The sequence below is a fragment of the Dromiciops gliroides genome, chromosome 2 (genome assembly GCF_019393635.1).
Source record: "Dromiciops gliroides isolate mDroGli1 chromosome 2, mDroGli1.pri, whole genome shotgun sequence".
Lineage (NCBI taxonomy): Eukaryota > Metazoa > Chordata > Mammalia > Microbiotheria > Microbiotheriidae > Dromiciops > Dromiciops gliroides.
This window is the reverse complement of record NC_057862.1, coordinates 383591330-383612957: the sequence shown is the minus strand read 5'-3', so window position 1 is coordinate 383612957 and position 21628 is coordinate 383591330. Positions and strand designations below refer to the sequence as shown.

Below are 21628 nucleotides of genomic sequence, written 5' to 3'. Positions count from 1 at the left end.
AGTGCTGATACCTATGATTTATTTCCTTCCCAAAACTTATACCCAAAAGACTATTGCCAGTTGCAGAGGCACAGCTACGGGAAGTGTAGACACTGGAGAGAAAACTGAATCTAGTTTGAGAGAGATGGTTGTTCTCAGAGACATTCTCCCTTGCCTTCAGCTCCATGCCAATGTCAGAGGCTCCAAATCTTGTATCTAAGTAAAAATTCTCTTCCTGCTCCCTGAAGTAAGAAAGTCATTGGCTACCTTATTTCTACTTCCTTTGCTGATTAGTTTCCTTCTCCAATGACTATACTATACATTCTCCCCTTTCTGTTCTGATTGGCCTTCCCTGAGAAATAAAACTAATTTAGTTCACTAGGCTTAGTTATGTGACTATTTACTTGGAGGGGAGGGTAGAATGGGTTTAGGATAAAAACAATAGCCATACTTGTCCATTGCTCAGCTAGGAAGCTGGCTTTGGCCAGGGATGCAGCAGTTGAATGAAGGGTTCCCCCAGGAACTTGCTAGCCCCTTTGAGTGTAACTACTTTCTTTCTTTCTTTTTTTTTAGTGAGACAATTGGGGTTAAGTGACTTGCCCAGGGTCACACAGCTAGTAAGTGTTAAGTATCTGAGGCCGAATTTGAACTCAGGTACTCCTGACTCTAGGGCCCGTGCTCTATCCACTGCACCACCTAGCAGCCCCGAGTGTAACTACTTTCTAAACTGATTTAAGGTTAAGGACCAGAGAGATTTTTAATGTAAACCTTCATCTCCTAGATAACCTATATACACAACACATATGTGTGTGTGTATACATATATATATATATATGCACATACACATATGATATATATGTATATATTAACACATACACATATGCACATATATTATTACTCCACTTATTAATCCACTTTGCATTTGCTGCCCCACCTGGTTTCAACTCCACAGATGGAAGACTGATACCAGTGAGGGATAACAAAGACACAATGGTGTCCTTTGTTTCCTCTTCCCCCTCCCCAAACTAGAATCTACCTCTCAAAATACCAACCCTTGACTCATTACCCTCACAGATTAGTCCAAAACAGACTAGCCTTCATGGGAGTAGTTTTGATGCAGTCTCTTTAGTGCTAGATTTTTCTTTAGGGTTCCTCTTCCTCTTCCAAACAAAATAAAGTTACCCAAATTGGAAATTCCATCAGCCCTCCTAATGTTACCTTTGGACATCAAATCAGTTCATGTAGAGGTTTGAGAACTGTTCTTGTAGGGTTCTCTGTCTCACATTAATGATTAACCCAGGGATTGAGGTCTTAAACACTTGCAGCTGAATTGAGTCAAACCAAGACTGGGACACTTTCATGAAAAGCAGCACCAATGGTTTACTGCTACTTACCAATATGGACATTTTCAGGATAGTCTGCATTTTAATCTGCTTTGGAAGAAGCTGGGGACAGGAACAGACGTAAGTGAAAATAACGTATATTGGTTTATAATGCTACTTGATAGTGAAACCTGGGTTCCTGGCCCAACTTTGCCACTAATGCTTAATTATGACCATGGACAAGCTGCTTCATCAGTTTCACTTTAATTTTTTCCCCATATAAATATTTTATTATTTTCCAGTTACATTTTGAGATAGTTTTCAACATTTGTTTTTTTATAAGATTTCTAGTTTCAAATTTTTCTCCCTCCCCTCTCTCCTCCCTCCCCAAGACAGTAAGTGATCTGATACAGGTTATATATGTACGATCGCATTAAACATATTTCTGCATTAGTCGTGTTATGAGAGAAGAATCAGAGCAAAAAGGAAAAACCTCAAAGAAAAACAACAACAACAAAAAACCCAATAGAAATAGTATGGTTCGATCTCACTTTAATTTCTTAATCTGTACAAGGAGGGTGTCTGAGATGATTATTTCCCTTCTAGCTTTAGGTTTCTATGATTGTGATTTGAACCAACAGGCAGAACTAACAAATATATTCATAGAAGCAGAAGCTTTGTCTTGGTGGTAATGAGGGGTGAGCTTAGTAGAAAGAAGAGATGGTATTTATGGCCTGATTTTTTGTCTAAGAACCTCAGGTATGGTGGGTTGTCATTAAAAACAAAACAAAACAGTTCTCCTTGCATGGGTAGGGACAGGTGGGAAACAGGACAACTTGAAGCATGAATTTGAGTTCAGTTGCTATACTCTAGGTACAACTCTGCATAACAGAAAATTAAAATTAATTTTGTTTTTTTGGATACTTTAAACAATTTTATAATATCTTCTAGTGGTAGTTAGGACCCCCTTCTTCCTACTTGAGGTACTTTGAAAAATTTCAAGTTATTTTATTTATTTTTAAATAAGTTTATATTGATGCCTTTTGTTTTTTACATTATGGTAGTTTTCCAGTAGTCCTTCCCCATTCCCTTCTAGAGAACTATCTCATGTAACAAGTAGCATTTTTAAAGAAAAGAAAAAAGAACAATAAGAGGCAGACATTAGCACAACTGCCCAGTATATTGAAAGTGACGTTCTTTTAAAAACCAGAGCTGGAAAGTTCTGTATCTCAGCCTTTTTCAAGGCTATGTGAAGTCATGCAAGACATATTTCCATAATAGCCATACACGATACAAAAACAAGAAACATAAAGTTTAAAAAGTATGCTTCAATCTGCACTCAAAGTTGAAAGAATATATTGATGTTTAATGCCTCCAGTAGTAAAATAAAGTAATAATCAGAAAGTTTGGGACTGTACAGAAACTGACCCATCTGTTTTATTGTTCTAACAGATACATCATTTCAGCAGCAAAAGTATTGCATGTTGGAGCGTCTGAAAATGTTGTAATTCAAGCTTATGGATACGCAGAAGCATTTGATGTTACCGTCTCCATTAAAAGCTTTCCAGATAAACGATTTACTTACTCTTCTGCCAAAGTGAATTTATCCCCAGAAAATAAGTTCCAGAACTCTGCATCCTTAATCGTATGTCTTCAAAAAGCACCTTGTCTGCTTTTAAAACTATAGAGTGAAAGGCAGTTTGACGTAGTATGAGTAGTATTTGTCTGGGAGACAAAAGAGCTGGGTTTGAGTCCCAGATCCATCACCTCTGTGTGCTAATCATTTAAACTCTTCAAGCTTAAGTTTTCTGATCTATAAAATGGAGATAATACTGACTGCACTTGCTTTCCAGGGTTGTCATGAAAAGATTGCTTTCTAAACCCTAAAATGCTTTAACAACAATAACAAGGACATAAATAGGTAGCATTTATATCACATTTTAAAGTGCTTTACAAATATCACATTTTATCCTCACAACAACCTTGGGAGATAGGTGCCATTATTATCCTATTTTATAGATAAGGAAACCATGGCAGACAAAGGTTAAGAGACTTTTCCATGGTCACATAACTAGTAGGTGTTTGAGGCTGGATTTGAACTCAGGCCTTCCAAACTTCAGGTCTAGTGCTTTGTCCACTTGGCTGCCTCTATAAAAATGAGAGTTGTTATCTTAATCAAATCCGGACATGGTTTGAATGTTGTCATTTCCGAACATAGAGAGAAAATTTGTATTTCCATGTAAAATAACTAAATAGTTTAAGTAACGTGCCATGTACAACTCATTCCAACATGTCAAAATAGAAATTCAAAATGACAGAATTGCATCTAATATAGAAAAACACACACCATAAATGTGTTTTAAAATATAATTGAGGGGGCAGCTAGGTGGTGCAGTGGATAGAGTACCAGACCTGGATTCAGGAGGACCTGAGTTTAAATCTGGCCTCAGACACTTGACACTTACTAGCTGTGTGACCCTTGGTAGGTCACTTAACCCTCACTGCCCCACAAATATATATATATACACACTGGTACTGGGCTTCTAAATTCAATGTTAATAATTAACATTTCTATAGCCCTTTAAAGCATAGAAAACATTTTGCTTTTATCATCTCAATAAGTATAAGCATTTCAAGATAACACAATACTTTTGGGGAGAATTTACCTGTATTCTTGTTTACTTTGAGAAGAATAAGAATCCCCATGTGTACAGCACTGTTAGCAGCAGCTTTTCATGCATCAGTCCTCACAATTACTTTAGAGGCAGTTATCATCATTACCCCCATCCTCGTCATTGTTATACTTTATAGGAACTAACCCAAAACTCCACCAGCCTTCTCAAAGTCTCAGTGCCAGGAGCTGGCTAAGTCAGAACCGGTTTCTGATGACTCTTCTCTTTCTTTTCTCCTGCTGCACCTTTCTATCACCATTCAGAACAACAACACATACAGAGGTATTTGGAGTCTTGAACCACTTTGAGATTATTTTACATTCTCTCTCAACACTTCTGTTTCAGATTCAGCCAAGAGATTTATCTGAAAGAGGAAGTCAAGTTTCCTATGTATATTTAGAAGCTGTATCTCCCCACTTTACAAGAGAGAAAAAAATACCCTTAAACTATGAAAATGGATTTCTTTTCATTCAGACGGACAAGCCTGTTTATACTCCTGATCAGTCAGGTAAAATGCCAACTATTATTTTCTGTCTGGAAAACAATTATGTAGCCCTTGAAAACTGCTCATGACTCATAGTTCCTTGAGTTTTGGTGTAAACTAGGCTGATGAGGTCACTGTCTTCATTCTTGGTAACTTTTCACAGACTCTCTACGAGTCAGAAAAGGGATCTCAAGGAGTATAAGCCTGAGCTAAAACTGAAAAAGAAAATCCTTTCCGATACACCTTGTAAGTGATTATCTAAACTCTACCTGAAGACTTAATGTGATGAATTCACTGCTTTAGGAGTCAATTCATCTGAGTTTTTGATGACCGATATTGTTAATAGTTTGTTTGTTTATTTTTTTTGTAAAATCCACCTAAAACCTGCTTCCTTGACACTTCCATTTTTTGCCCTTGGTATAGTTCTTCCCATCAACAATCCTTCAAACACTTAAAGACAACAATCCTGCCCTTCTCCCCTCCCTCAGTAGCTTCTCTTCTCCTGACTAAACAACTCCAGCCTAGGATGACATCATCTTCAGTCTCCTCTCCATGTAGGTCACCTTCCTTTGGATAGGTTTCATTTTTCAACGTACTTCCTGAAATATGACACTCAGAACCGAACACAATGCTTCAGGTGTGGTTTGTCAGAGCAGATACAAGTTTTACTTGTAGAGACAAAATGAACTTATGCTTCATAAGTAGTGGCTGGCTTTTGAGTCAGGAAAACCTGAATTCAAGTTCCACTTTTCACAGTACTGGTTGCATGATGTTGACCAAGTTCATTCATTTTTCCATGTTCTAAGAAGCTAAAGCTAAGTTACAGAGAGGCATGGGTAGAAGAGTCTTCCTCACCCAGAAGCTCCCTGTACCAAAAAAATCCCAGGTCTTATCCCTATCCCTATGGAAAAAAAAAATCACAGAATTAGAGTGTTTGTCTTCAGCTATAATTTGCAATGTGAGGTTTACAATAGATAATGAAAAATTGTCTTTCCATTGTTTTTCATTGTTAAGCATTATTTTAACTAAACAAATATAATGTGTAACTATAATTAGAGTATGATGCAGTGTAGATTCCAAATCTTAACATCACGATCAGATTGTTGTTCCTAATTTATCAATTATTATGTTTTTTTATATTGGGCTTTATTAAATCAGGATTAACTTGTATTTTGAGACTGAAAGTTTTAGAAATCAAATAGTAGTCCTAGAGTTGTAGCTTTGATTGTTAGATTAAATAGGATTCAACATACTTTGTAATGTGCAAATTATTCTTGCAGTAAAGATAAGAGTTTATTCCTTGAATGAAGAATTGAAGCCAGCTCGGAGAGAGACCATCTTAACTTTTATAGTGAGTATGTTACTCATATAAACAATTTAGCAATGTCTTGTTCAGAAACCAGAATAGGGAGGTACTTTCTATAACTAAAGTTTATCAAAAGCAATTCAATCATCAAGAACCTTTCATTAAAGCATCTATTATGCACAGGTGTACAATGCACTGAACTCATGAGCTACTTGGGGTAATGAAACTCATAGTCAACAGACCTTTACTGAGCACTTATTAGATGCCAGGCACTGGGCTAAGTGCTGGATATACAAAGCAAGGCACAAATATGGACCCTCATTTCAATGAACTCAAAGTCTAATGGGATAGATAATATGTAAATAAGTATGTATATACAAGATCTATACAGTGTAAATGAAGGTCACCACAGAGAGAAGGGATTAGCAATGAGGAGAATAGGGAAAGGCCTTTAACATAAGGTGGGATTTCAGGTGAGTCTTGGAGGAGGCCAGGGAAACCCGAAGGTAGGAGTCAGTAAAGAGAATATTCCAGGCATAGTAAAAAAGACATGGAGTCAGAAGATGGCATATGTGTAAGGAACAGAAACCCTTGTAGCTGGATCCTGGAATTAAGGGGAATAAGTGTAAAAAGCCTGGGAAGGTGGGAAAGACCAGGTTGTGAAGAGCATTAAATACCACACATAGGATTTTTTTTTTAAGTGATCCAATTGGGGTTAAGTGACTTGCCCAGGGTCACACAACTAGTAAGTGTTAAGTGTCTGAGGCCAGATTTGAACTCAGGTAGTCCTGATTCCAGGGCTGGTACTCTATCCACTGTGCCACCTAGCTGCCCCCACACATAGGATTTTAATTTTATCTTGGAGGTAACAGAGAACCAATGGAGCTTATTGATTAGGGGGTTGACATGGATAGACCTATGCTTTAGGAAAACCATTTTGGTAGTTTAGTGGAGGATGGGTTGGAATAGGGAGAGGCTTGAGGCAGGGAAACCAACCAGAAAATAATCTCAATAGTCCAAGTGTTAGGGTGATAAAGGCCTGTGCTGGGGGATATGAGAGAAGGGGACATATGTGAGAGCTGTCATGAAGGTAGAAATGACAAGATTTGGCAACAGATTGGCACTGTAAGGTGAATGTGAGAGAGGAATGAAGGATGGTACCAACACTGTAAGCCTGGGTGATTGGGAGAAGGTTTTAGAAGAGGGGAGAATTTGGAGGGAAAGATAATAAATTCGGTTTTGGACATGTTGAGATTGAGATGTCTACAAGACATCCAGTTTGAGATTTCCAGAAGGCAGTTGTGAATGCAGCAGTGGACCTAAGGAGAAAGACTAGGGCTAGATATGGGAATCATTAGCACAGAGATGATAATTGACTCTATTGTAGCTAAAGAAACCATCAAGTGAGGTAGTTTAGAGGGAGGAGGGAAGAGATTCTAGGACAGAGGTTTGAGAAACACCCACAGTTAGTGGGTGTGGCCTAAATGAAGATCTAATGAAAGAGACTGGGAAAGAGTGATCAAACAGGTAAAACCAAGAGAGAGGAGTCACTAAAACCTTGTGAGGGAAAAGTATCCGGGAGGAGAGAGTGATCAATAGCGCTAAATCCCATCAGTTAGACAAGATAAGGATTTAGATCAGTAGTTTTCAAAGTGTGGTCCTTAGACCCCTAAAGAATCCTTGAGACACTTGCAAGAGGTATGCATGGCCCAAACTATTTTCATAATAATACCAATACATGATTAGCCTGATAAAATAATCTTCCTCTTTCCAACTATATATCTGTGTGGGGCTGGATTTTCTTTCTATACTTGAACCAAATCAATATGTGGCAACCTATTAAATGCAGAAGCATAAATGACTCCACTGTCTTTTATTAAGCCAGACATTAAAAAACTACTTTGCAAAAATATGTAAAACAAAGCTATTCTTATTTTTAAATTATTTTTGTTTAGGAAGAAAGAGTTATTTTTCATAAAACATGCTATTTCTATCAATATATAATGGGTTTATTATTGTTTTAAATGAATGATTTTTTTTGAACATCAGTTTAAATTTCAATTACTGTAAATAACCCTGACACAAAAAGCTCTTTGGGGTCCTCAATAATTTTTAGGAATGTAAAGGATTCATGAGACAAAAAAGTCTGAGAAGTTTTGCTCTAGAGGAAAGCATTAGATTTGGCACTTGAGATCATTGGAAAGTTTGGAGAGAGGAATTTCATTTGAATGCTGAAGATGGTAAACAGTTGCAGAGAGTTAGGAAGAAAGTGAGAGGGAAGGAATTGGGGACACAGGTTGTTGATGTCTTTTGCAGGTAGTTTTGCCACAAAAAGGAGGAAAGCTATAATAAATGACCCTGCACTTGATGGCATGACTTGTGATGGAGAGAAAGATTGTGAGCCAGACACTAAGTCCTCATGAGCTAAATCTGGGGTCATTGTGCTCAGTTCTTCATGTCTCATTTTAGGAAAGACATTTTCACTTTAGGAAATACACTGATAAGCTAGAAAGGAGGGAAAGAAGGATGATCACAACAGTGAAAGTCCTCAAGTTCATGCCATAAAAAGATTGGTTGAAGGAACTAGGGATATTTATCTGGGAGAAGAGAAGATTTAAGGAAGATAGGATAGCTTTCTTTTTGTTTTCTTTCTTTTGTGTGTGTGTGTGGGGCAATGAGGGTTAAGTGACTTGCCCAGGGTCACACAGCTAGTAAGTGTCAAGTGTCTGAGGTTGGATTTGAACTCAAGTCCTCCTGAATCCAGGGCCAGTGCTTTATCCACTGTGCCACCTAGCTGCCCCCAGGATAGCTTTCTTAAAGTAGTTGAAGGGCAGTCACTTGCAAGAGGGATTAAGCTTGTTCTCTCTGGCTTCAAAGAGCAAAACTGTGATGGGTGGATGTTGCAGAGTGGAAAATGTAGATCTATGTGAGGGATGATGGGCTCACACCTAGAGCTGCCTAAAAGTGGAATGGGCTTCAATAGGAGGTACTTGGCTTATCTTTCCTAGAGGTCTCTAACTGAAGGCTGGCTGGTCATTTGTTAGGCTTCTAGTAGAGGGCATCAGGTACTAAGTGAACTAGATGGCCTTGGAGAATCCCTTCAACATGATTCTGTGATCCAGTTGCTATTTATAGGATTTCATAATTCATAGATTATTAGAGTTGGAAGGAACCTTAAAGATTATATAAGACAAATACTCTTAAGATTAAAAAAAACACAACACAACACAACACACAAAGCATAAATGACTTATTTAAGGTCACACAAGTAGTCAGTGGTAGAACAGGGATTCAAATCCAGGATCAAGATTCCTTGCCCAGTACTCTTTGCACTGTACTATTTCCTCACATTCCCAATAGAAGACATTGACCCTTACTGTAATAGATGTTGTTTGTTAACTCAAAGTACATGGTTCAATACCAAATTAAACACCCACTGTACCAATGGGAGGGGCACCATTTTCAAGGTCAACTGAAATAAATCTGTTATCCCTATTGTTAAGGAATCGGTTAGCTAGTTAGAGCACAGTATGACATAATGGCAAGAACACTGGACTTTGGAGTCATAGGGCAAAGAGGTAGGAAAGCCCAGCTATAAGGTGAGCTTTTTGGAACTCCAGATTTTATATTTTTAATATTTTGAGCAATAATTCATATTATTCCCTAATTAAATTCTGAACCTAGCTCGGATCATTCAAGGGTAAGTGGGATTGTCAACAGTGCCAAATTCTGCAAAAAGCTCAGATAAGAACTGAGAAAAAAAAAAGGATAAGCAGATTGATCCTTTAGAAGGTAATCTTTGAAAGAACAATTTCAATAGAATACATCAGGTTGCAAGTGACTGAGGAGTGAATGGACCTGAGGAAGTAAAATTTCCTGTGTTGACCTTTGAAGACAGTATTTTTTGTTAATATCCCAACGAGATTTAGAGAAAACATATATGCTTAAAAATATAAGCAAATGGTTATTAAATCGTGATTTATAATAACTGTAATTTTAATTTTATGATTAAAATAAAATATGAGGAAATATAAAACTCTAATTTATAAATATACAAATAATGCAAATTTGTAACTAAATAAAAATTTTTGCCTTTTGAGGTTGCAATAAAGGTTTTCTTTTTCTTAATCTAAAGGATCCAGAAGGAGAAGAAGTTGAAATGCTTCAAGAAAAGGATTTTGTTGGCATTGTTTCTTTTCCTGACTTCAAGATTCCATCAAATCCAAAGTATTTAAAAATCTTTCTAAATAAATCAGCTTCTTTTACAATGTGTGGTATACTGGAAAGAGTATTAGACTTATGAGTGAGAAAAACCGAGGCACATATTCTATCACATACTACCTATGTGAGTCCTTGTGTAAATCGTTTAATTTTTCTGAGCCTCAGTAGCCTCATCTGTAAAAATGGGAATAACAATACTTGACCTGCCAGTTTCACTAGACCATTGTGATTCTTGAATAAGATAATAGATAAAAAATACTTTATAGACTCTAAAGTACTATATAAATATAGGCCATTTGCTTTTTATTAAAATATTTATTGATATATTATCAAATATATGTATATACATATGTGTGTGTGTGTGTGTGTGTGTGTGTGTGTGTGTAGCTTCTAGAAGCATCTGGGCCTGGAATCAGGAAGACCCAAATTCAAATATGGCTTCAGACACTTATTAGAAATATGACTGGGCAGCTAGATGGCGCAGTGGATAGAGCACAGGCCCTGGAGTCAGGAAGCACCTGAGTTCAAATCTGGCCTCAGACACTTAACACTTACTAGCTGTGTGACCCTGGGCAACTCACTTAACCCCAGTTGCCTCACTAAAAGAAAAAAAAAGAAATATGACCTTGGTGGGGGCAGCTAGATGGCACAGTGGATAGAGCACTGGTCCTGGAGTCAGGAGTACCTGAGTTCAAATCCAGCCTCAGACACTTAACACTTACTGTCTGTATGACCCTGGGCAAGTCACTTAACCCCAATTGCCCCCCACCCCAAACAAACAAACAAAAAAGAAATATGACCTTGGGTAAGTCACATAATCTGTTTGCTTCAGTTTCCTTACCTGAAGATATTCCCCATCATAAAAATGGGAATAATAACAGCTCCTACCTTCCAGGATTGTTGTAAGGAACAAATGGGATCCTGGCACATAGTAGGCCCTTAATAAATACTTATGTCTTTCTCTTTATTTCCCTATATAAGCAATACTTATTTCATGGCGTTTGTTGAGAAAACTCCCTCTCACAATGGAGACCTACAATTGATAGCCTGGGCCACTGAGTCAATGTGAGGGCAATGATAAAGTTCCTCTCTGAGGCAAGGAGACCTGAGTTCAAATTATGACTCTTAGACATACTGGTTGTATGACCTTGAATAAATTATTTAACCTCTTAGTGCCCTAGGCTCTTAAGTTGTAGATATTTTTACATAATTATACTTTCATTAAAATTAAATGACAATGTTCTTATGTAATTTGGTGTCAGAAGTTGTTCTTATTGTTCAGTTGTTTTTCATTTTATCCAACTCTTCATGACCCCATTTGGGGTTTTCTTGGCAAAAATACTGGAGTGTTTTGCCATTTCCTTCTCCAGCTCATTTTACAGATGAGGAACTGAGGAAAACAGTTAAGTGAATTGCCCAGGGTCACACAGCTAGTACGTTTTTGAGGTCAGATTTGAACTCAGAAAGATGAGTCTTTCTAACTCTAGACCTGGAGCACTATCCACTGTGGAACCTAGCCACCCTGTGGGAAGATCTGGGTTCAAGTCTCACTTCAGTCATTTTTTTGCTGTGTGATCTTGGGGAAATCACTTACCTTTTCTAAGGGCTCAGTTTCCTCATATGTAAAATGAAGGGGTTGGACTTGCTCATCTCTTCACATCCTTTTCAGCTCTAACATTTCGTGATTCTAGTGGGTCCCACCAATATCACAGAAAATCAGTCATGTGGAGCCACCTACAGGGAACAAAAAGGTATTTGCATGGTACAAACACATGTAAGACTACTTAGGCTGACCCTAGCAAGCTGACATTTTTTTTTTTTTTGAAAGCCATGACTAATAAAAGTCAGTTTCCTGGCAAGAATTCCAGCTTGCTTTTCCAACTCCTTCTTGCTTAGGGGTGCATCTGAGCCCAATGAAGTGTGTCTGGAGAAGGATTTTTTTTTTTAAAAGGTGCTTCAGAATATTTTTATCAAAGACTTAGAATTGTTCCCATGTTGGAACAGATGTTTAATATGCCATGATTAGTCTATAAGGTATGTTCTCTGTTCCTTCCAGACCACTGTTATAAGTCACACACGGGGTTGGGGGGGGGGAAGGAGTGAGAGAAGAAGAGAGAGATACAGGGAAGAAAGAGAAAAGAGTAGAGAGACTGAGAGAAAAGAGAGAGAGAGGAGAGAGGGAGAGGAAAAAGAGGAGAGGAGAGGAGAGAGAGAGAGAGAGAGAGAGAGAGAGAGAGAGAGAGAGAGAGAGAGAGAGAGAGAGAAGGAGAAAGAGGGAGGAAGGGAGGAAGAGGGAGGGAGGGAGGGAGAGAGAGAGAGAGAGAGAGAGAGAGAGAGAGAGAGAGAGAGAGAGAGAGAGAGAAGGAGAAAGAGGGAGGAAGGGAGGAAGAGGGAGGGAGGGAGGGAGAGAGAGAGAGAGAGAGAGAGAGAAGGAGAAAGAGGGAGGAAGGGAGGAAGAGGGAGGGAGGGAGAGAGAGAGAGAGAGAGAGAGAGAGAGAGAGAGAGAGAGCTGAGCTATTAGTAACACAGGAAACTGTATGACTAACTGCTCAGATAACAAAGTTAACAACCTCTTTGTGGCTCAGGCAACTCCCTAAAAGTTATCTACTAAATTACAAATTGATTATGTTCTAAGGCAGTGGAGGGGAATGCCCCACTAGAAGGAAATCAGAGATCCTTTGTACACTTACATATATAATATATACATATATGTACTAGATATGCCTACATATGTAATATATTTTTTGATGTGTGCACATCAGTATAAGGATTAGGAGAATTCCCTCTACTAATGCAAGTCAGCATTGTATCTACAATCTATAGTCTTAGAAAGTTGCCTACTACATGGAGTTTAAGTGACTTGCTCAGTCAGATATTCTAGTATGTGTCAGAGGTGGAATTTAACCAAAGTCTTTCTGGCTCTGAGGCTGATTCTCTATTAGGTTATGGTGCTTCTTATATATCCAGTATGTTTGTTTGTTTTTATGTATGTAATCTTTTTTTTTTTTTTTTTTTTTTTTTTTTTGCGGGGCAATGGGGGTTAAGTGACTTGCCCAGGGTCACACAGCTAGTAAGTGTTAAGTGTCTGAGGCCGGATTTGAACTCAGGTACTCCTGAATCCAGGGCCGGTGCTCTAACCACTGCGCCATCTAGCTGCCCCTGTATGTAATCTTTTGACATTTACATAGTTTTTAACATTAGAAAATTCATTTTCTTATTTTATCTTTACAATCTGGTGAGCCTGGGTATGAGCCCATTTCATTAGGATATATAGCATGGGAATTCTCTTTTTAATTTTAGAAAAATTGAACCTTTATTAAATATAAAATCATGAAGAAAATTTAATTCATCAAACAAAATAAAGACACTAAAATTAATTTTAATAATTAGCCAGACTACTTTAAAATGGAAAATTTAAAAATGAGACATGAAATAAAAATTTTTTTGAAGCATTAAAGTGTGCTTGGGCATATTGGCTATATCCTGTACCAACACCTATGGTTGTACTTGTCTAAATATTATTTTTCCCATTTAATAATAATGGTAAAACTCAGAAAGGTGAAGTGATTTAAGTGGCAGAGGCTTACTATGCATAAAGAGAAATTGGTTTGCAATGGGAGGGCCTCCTTGGCACACTCTATAACATTATGGTTGTTCTATACCAAAGGACTCCTGAAGTTCTAAAGTCTAAATTTAATAATTAATGTTTTAAGTTCCTTTTTACCTTTAAAATTTGAGGTTCTATAATATTTTTCTCAGTTTAAGGAATCTCAATTTAAGGAATTTTCTAGTTTTAATGTTCTAAGTGCTAACAGTCTGTGATGATCTTCTTCCAGCCTTACTAATCTGTGTTCTATGCTCTAACATCCCTTCTGTTCTAATGTTCTGATGGTACTAGCTAAGTTTAGAATAACTTGTGGTTTGGTGGGGGGTTGGAGGGGAGGGGCCAAGAAAGGGTCTTGGGTTTTGTTTGTTTGTGGGTTTTTTTTTTTGCCTCAGTCCAGCAGAGGGTGCTGGAGTGTCACAGAGTATTCTGAGATTCCCTCCCTTCCTCCTCCCCCCTCCCCATTCTCCCTCTCCCAGTCTTGGAAGTTTGGTGGTGGGGGTGTGTGTGAAGAAAACTGAAACAAAAAATCATTTAAATTATTTGATAATTGTACAGTTCTCTGAAAATAAAGAACACTAAATAGTAAAGGATATTTCCAACAATAACTTCATATCATGTTTGGATGATCAACGGATCACAACTCCAGAATTTCATCATTTGGCAAGCAGTGTTCTGTACCAAAGCTTTGGGAAGCAGTATTATTTATTTCCTAAAGTTCATAATTTATTGTTGAAGTTAGACTTTAGGATTGGCCCATTAATACATTTTTATTCAATTCAATAAACATTTGAGAAGACATTGCTAGGAATTGGTACTATTGGAAATTGAATTTAGGTATTTGCAGCTTTTTCTTCATTTATTCTGAAAATATTTTACTTGTGCCCTAACCTAATCCAGAAACTCACTGCTACTGACTATCTTAGCCTCAGAAACAGGCATTGCATAAGAGCTCTGACTATTTGTTGAATAAAGCCTGTGCTGGTTAAGAAAGGGAATTTGAGAGTGTGTAGATGCATTCTCTGCCATGAGAAGAATTTTTCTAATAGAATGATGTAAGTTCTTCACATGACAGTTATTTGTTATGATAAACTATAGCAAATGGAAAGAAGTCATTATTAGTGATATAAGCTTGTGAGCACTGTGCTTTCTGAATTGAATTGAATAAAAAAGAAAAGAAAAACTTTAGTTACATGAGTTTAATGTCATGCATACCCATTATTGAACTCAATATTATGGGAGAGATAAAATATACATGCGAAAGGTATGGCCATGATGATTTTATATTAGTTTTTCCCTTCTAAAAATAAAATTGTGTTTAGCATCTTCTGGGTGAAGGTGAGAGCTATTATTAATTGATGACTACTCTGAGTAACTTTGACTATTTTGTTTCCTAGATATGGAGTGTGGACAATTAAAGCCAAATACAAAGAAGATTTCACAACATCAGGCCTTACACATTTTGAGATTAAGGAATATGGTAATTTCCAACAACTGCTGAGATTTTTTATTATGTTTTAAGAATTTCTTTAAAGATGCTTTGTCTTCCATAAATTATGAAATGATAAACCACTTTGAAAATAAGAAACAGGATATTATACTAGCAATAATTATCATAATGATAGATCATATGTATAAGGTACTTTATAGCATGATATAGACTAGGGATAAGGATGCTTGGGTTATAGTTCTGGCTTGGCACCAACTCTAATCTCGGGCAAGCCATTTTAACTCTTCAGGTCTCAGTTTCCTCATCTAAAACCATATAATGCTTTGTGTTATTTATTTTTTACATTTATGTTTTATATTTCCAACTTAATTATAATAATACTAATGGCAATAATATTCAGAGTCCACATATATGTAAGACTTTAAAGTTTGCAATATTATTTCCTCAAACCATCTTTATGAAATAATATCCCATTTTAGAGATGAGGACAGTGAGGCTTATTGAAGTGGTGATAAATTCACCCTGGGTCACAAAGATATTTGGTGGAAACAGCCAGAGAATCAAACCCACATTTTTTAGCTCCTACTCTAAATTTTGCTATGGGAATTAATAAGAAGTATTTTCTCCTGTTTTAATAGTCCTTTTAGCTATAACAAAATGCTGTTATGCTTTTAAAATAATTTGTCAATGATTATCTGCTCTCTTTATTTTTTATTTTCAGTGCTGCCACACTTCTCTGTATCAATAGAACCAGAAAATAACTTCATTAGTTATAAGGATTTTGAAGACTTCAGGATTACTATAAAAGCTAGGTAAGGGAATCATTATTTTCAAATTTACCAGTTTTTCAGTATGAGGACTTCTTTTTGGTGTAAAAAAGTAATAGCAGCTATTTTATTAGTACACATTGACTGAGAAAGTATATGATGACAAAAAGATCAATAATTCAGTAATACTTTTAGATGAATTTGTATTTTATTGGTCGCTATATATATATTTGAAAATTATTAATGCAATGTGTAAGAGACAGTATTTATTCTGTCTATAGAAAATGTTTGCTTCAGAATTCACCAAAAACATTTCTATCATTCATAGAGAGCTCCCTCTTCTCTCCTCTTCCTCTTCCTTCTTTCATGTCTTCCATTATCTCCTCTTTCACTCTGTCTTTAATGAAGAGGTGGCCCTTTTACTTGCCTAGGTTACTTCTACTATATTTACCCTTGATCTTATCCCCTTTTCTCTTCGGCAGTTTGCCTATCATCGCCATTCTATCTCTCCATATCTACGGTTCCTTTCCCTGCTGCCTACAAACAAAACCATGTCTTCCCCATCCTTAAATAAAAATTCTCACTAGTTTCGACCATGCCAATCAGCTATCATTCTATATCTCCTTCCTTTCTCAGCTAAACTATTTGAAAAAGTCATCTACACTAAGTGTTGTCCCTTCTTCTTTCATTTTTTCTTAAACCTTTAGTAATCTGGCTTCTAACCTCATCATTCAACTGAAATTGCCCACTCCAAAGTTGTCAATAATTTGTTCACTGACAAGTCTTATGATGTTTTGGGCTTTTTTTTTTGCTCCCTATCCTTAACTTCTCTGCAGCATTTGACACTATTGATGCTCTTTTCCTGGATATTTTTTCTTTTGGGGGATTTTGTGACTGCTTTCTCTTTGTCCTCCCCATACCTGTCTGAGCAGTCCTCTATGTCTTGTGCTAGGTATGCATGAATGTCAGACCTACTCACTCTGGTGTCCCCCAAGGTTCTATCCTATACCCATTTCTCTTTTCATGCTACACTATCTCACTTGGTGATCTCATAATTTTCCATGTGTTCAATTATCATCACTATGTAGATAATTCTCAGATCTATTTATCTATTCCAGTATCTCTTTTGAACTCAAATCTTGTTTCACCAACTGCCTGTTGGACATTTCAAATGAATGTCCACATGTATCTCAAACTCAACGTGTCCAAAACAAAATTCATTTCCTTTCCCTCCCAAATCCTCCCATCTTGAATTTCACTATTATTGTCAAAAGGACCACCACCCTTCAAGTTTCCCAGGTTCAAAACCTCAGTGTCATCCTCAACTCATCCATCTTATTCACCCCACATATCCAGTCAGTTGCCAAACCTTGTCATTTCTTTCTCTGCAACATCTCTTGTATATGTCCCCTTCTCTTTACTCACATAGCTATCACCCTAGTTCAAGTCCTTATCACCTCTTCCTTGGACCATTGCAATAACTTCTAATCTATTACCCTGCATTACAGTTTATCCCCACTACAATTCTCTACTCAGCTGCCAGATCGATTTCCATAACGCATTGGTTTGACCTTGTCACTCTTCTGCTCATTAAATTCCAGTGGCTCCCTATTCCAGGACCAAATAAAAAGTCTTTTGTTTGATATTTTAAACTCTTCACAATGAGTTCTCTTCCCACCTTTTTATTCTTAATATATTTTACTCTCCTCCATGCACTCATTAATTCAGCCACATTGGTCTACTTGCTGTTCCTTAAACAAAGCGCTTTATATGAAATTCCCATGCCTTTGTACTGTCTTTTACTAATATCTTGAAGGCTTTCCTTTGTGAGCTCTGGCTCTCAAAATCCTTGGCTTACTTCCAAATTCATCTTAAACACCAACCCCAACCAAGATGCCTTTCTTGCCCCTCTAAAGTTACCTTCCCTCTATTTCGTATTTATCTTGTGTGTCCTGATTTATATCTTATCTTCCCCTCTAAAATGTAAGTTCTGTGAAGGCAAGATACATTTTGCTTTTTCTTTGTATCTCCAGACCTTAGCACAGTGCCTTAGTAAGTGCTTAATAAGTATCTGTTAATTGACTAATTGAATTCAATAGAAAACCATAGAATCCTAGAACCTTAAAGTTGGAATGGACCCTACAAATCATTGTATAATATAAAACAAGAGGCCGGGTGGTATAATGGACAGGGCACTTGACTTGGAGTCAGAAATTCTTGTTTTAAATGCCATCTCAGACCTTTGTTGTATGCTCTTGGACAAGTCATTTAACCTCTTTTTTGTGCTCCAGTTTACTCATCTATACAATGAGGGGCTTGGACTCAGTGACCTCAAAGGTCCCTTCCTGCTCTAAAATCTATGATTCAATGATCCTATATATTAAAAAAAGTAGGTTTGCCTTTAACCTGAATAAGAGCTCACATTTACAAGACTTTTTGATGATAAATCACTAATATGTGCCTTGAATGATCATCATGAGCAAAATATTTTTGAATGTCAAAACACTCCTTAATATTACTCAAATAATATAAATTACAAGTGAGATTGGATTTAGCACTGAACCTTTGTTAAAGAGGTTGCATTATACACATGGGAACAGATCTCCAATGGTGTCATCTATGTGGGCATGAAGGGAGAAGAATAATAATGCTTCCCAAGAGTATAGCACTTGGCAGCTTATGAGACCATCTAACACACTATCTCATAGCAGTCAGGTGAAGTAGGCAGAACAGATATCATGATCCCCAATTGACAGATAATAATAATAATGATGATATCTTACATTTATAAGGATAGGAACTGGACCTGTGATTTCACTGGTATAGAGACATAATAACTGTGGTCTTTTACCTAGAATTATATACCTAGGACCATAAAATCTTTTTTTTTTCTTTAGCAACAAACATTTATTTTATTTTCCATTTACATGTAAGAGTAGTTTTCAACATTCACTTTCATAAGATTTAGAGTTCCAAATTTTTCTCCCTCCCTCCCTCCCCTTCCTTCCCCCTCCACAAGATCACAATCAGGTTATATATGTACAATCCACAAGTGTTCTTTCTATCACTTCTTTCTATAGGGGTGCATAGTAAGCTTCCTCATTAGTTCCTTGGGATTGTCTTGGATCATTGCACTGCTGAGAGTAGTTAAGTCATTCACAATTGCTCATTGAACAATACTGCTGTCACCATGCACAATGTCCTCTCAGCTCTGCTCACTTCACTATACATCAATGTTCATTAGTCTTTCAAGGTTTTTCAGGGATCATCCTTTTTGTCATTTCCTGTAGCACAAGACCATTCCACTACAATCATATAACACAGCTTTTTCCATCATTCCTCAATTGATGGACATTCCCTTGATTCTCAATTCTTAGCCTCCACCAAGAGTTGCTATAAATATTTTTTGTACAATTTCCCCCCTTTTCTCTTTTTCATGATTACTATTGTTAACTGTTTCCCTTCCATCCTATTCCCTTCCCCATGATATTTATTCTATTATCCATCTTCTTTCATCCTATCATTCTTCAAAAGGGATTTGCTTCTGTCTGTCCCTTCCCCCATTCTGCCCTTCCTTCTTTTGCCCCTCTCTCTTTAACCCCTTCCCCTCCTATTTTCCTGCAGGGTTAGAGAGAATACTCCACCCAATTGAGTGTGTACATTATTCCCTCCTTGAGCCAATTCTAATGAGATTGAGGTCTTTGAGCCAATTTTGATGAGTGGGACCATAGAATCTTAGAGTTAGTTGATTGACTTTTATCTTGAAATGATTGGAGTGTATGAGTAGATCCATAACAAACACAAGGTAATATATATGAGCTATGGGAGTCCATTTAGTCAGATATGGAGTATCTAGAGTAAAGCCTCATTAAGGGAAGTAAATGCCTTCTCCCAATGTGGTTTAGCCCCTTCTCTGCAATTAAAAATCTTAGAAAGTTACCAAGGACACTGGGAGGTGAAAGATCATACAGTTTACATAGCCAGAATATGTCAGAGGCAGACCTCAAACCTAGATTGTCCTGACTTAAATGCTAATTGTCCATTCCCTTTGCCATGCAGCCTATAAATTCACATTTATATAGCACTATGATGTTCAACAATATTAGTTAAAATTTATATAGAGCATTTAAGGTTTACACAGTGCTTTGTATACATTCTCTTGTGTAATTTTTTCACTTTTAAAATACTTTGTTCACAATTTCCGTGAGATATAAGTATTATATAGCACATACTATTTCCCCCATTTTATAGACTAAGGCTCTCTAAGCCTAGATCACTTTGCCCAGAACCAAAGAGTGAATAAATAATGGTGTCAAAAAACCTAAGCCCAATGGGAAGGTAGAAATTATTTTCATTTACCAACCCAGGATTTTATAAAGCTGGGTCCAACTCCTTTTTATGTTACCTTGGGCACATCATCCTGGGAAGCAGCTTAGATGGCTCAGTAGATAGAGTACAGCTAGGTCCCAATGAGTGCAAATAATGAGTCCTATGAAGTGATAACATGTATTCATACTAGGCTTTGATCAGAAAGACCTGAATTCTAATTTTGGCTCAGATATTTACTAGCTGTGTGACCCTGGGCAAATAACTTAACCTTTCTTAGGCTCCATTTCTTCTAAGATATCTTCTAGCTTTAAATCTATGATCATATGAATTCTTGGTCTGAGTTTTCTTTATCTGTCAAATGAAGAAAATAATCTCTGCCTTACTTATGACACAGTGCTATTGTAAAGATCAAAACTTGATATAAAGTTAAGTATTATGTTATTTTATTTTATCTAAAACTCATTACAGTAACTATTTTAAGAGGTTTAATTGTGTTATCATTTGACAGCTATTTTTATAATAAGAAGGTCTCCGAGGGAGATGTTTATATCTATTTTGGAATAAAAGAAAGTTTACAAGAAGATAGGAAACAAATGATGCATAAAGCAATGCAGCAGACACAGGTAAGCACATGTCACAATGATATGTCCACAAATTAAAATGTATATTTATTTGGTATCTATACATATTATATATAGGCATGGCTATGATATTTATACATGTAATCATATACATAGAATAATAAACTCTTAGACTTACTTGAAATGAGTATTACTTTGGAACAACTGGGGTGTATGAGTGAGGGTGTAACAAAGATGAGGTCATGCACGAAGCCTATAGGAATCCATTTAGACAAATATGCAAGTCTTTGAAAGAAGACTATAAGATGCAAGGAGAAGGGAAAAGAGCTCTGGATTAGGATTTAGGATATCTGAGTTGTAGTTCTGATTCAGATTCTAATTCGCTAGTGTGATCCTGCACAAGTTACTTCCCTTTTCTTGGTCCTACTCCTTCTGTATTGGACTGGATGACCTATATGACCTCTTCAGGTTCTAAAATTCTATAAAAGTAAAATTGAGGCAATTTTTCAGAAAGTTCTAAATAATTCTGTTCAGAATAAAAATTAAGCCTTCGTGAGACTGTCTTCCAATAAGTTGTCTCTTATTCATATGTAAAGATAATACAAAATAATACAAAGATAATACAAGGGCAGAGCTAAGTTTGTTCCATGGTTTCAAGTCAGGTACAAAATGGAGGGACATATACTTACTGAGGGTGTTTATCACTGTAACGAAGATGACCCAGGCAAGGTCCAAATGGAAAAGACATCTGTTATAACTGATGCAATCAGTCCTCCAGATTTTCCTGTTTACGGATGCCCTTGGCTTAATTGTATCAATCTCCTTAGTACTGCAAGGCTTTTTTTTTTTTAAGTGAGGTAATTGGGGTTAAGTGACTTGCCCAGGGTCACATAGCTAGTAAGTGTTAAGTGTC

General features: G+C 36.8%; 1 protein-coding gene across 1 annotated transcript in view; it reads left to right on the top strand.

Annotated features, from left to right (window-relative positions):
- The first annotated feature begins 1321 nt into the window (after positions 1-1321).
- The window catches only part of C5 (complement C5), a 118059-nt gene continuing 97752 nt past the window's right edge, over positions 1322-21628 (top strand). The window contains 8 exon segments of the mRNA XM_043980716.1: positions 1322-1442; positions 2754-2946; positions 4319-4481; positions 5738-5808; positions 9899-9990; positions 14986-15068; positions 15760-15850; positions 20643-20757. Of these exon segments, the coding sequence (XP_043836651.1) occupies positions 1339-1442; positions 2754-2946; positions 4319-4481; positions 5738-5808; positions 9899-9990; positions 14986-15068; positions 15760-15850; positions 20643-20757 (912 nt within the window). The 5' untranslated portion in view covers positions 1322-1338.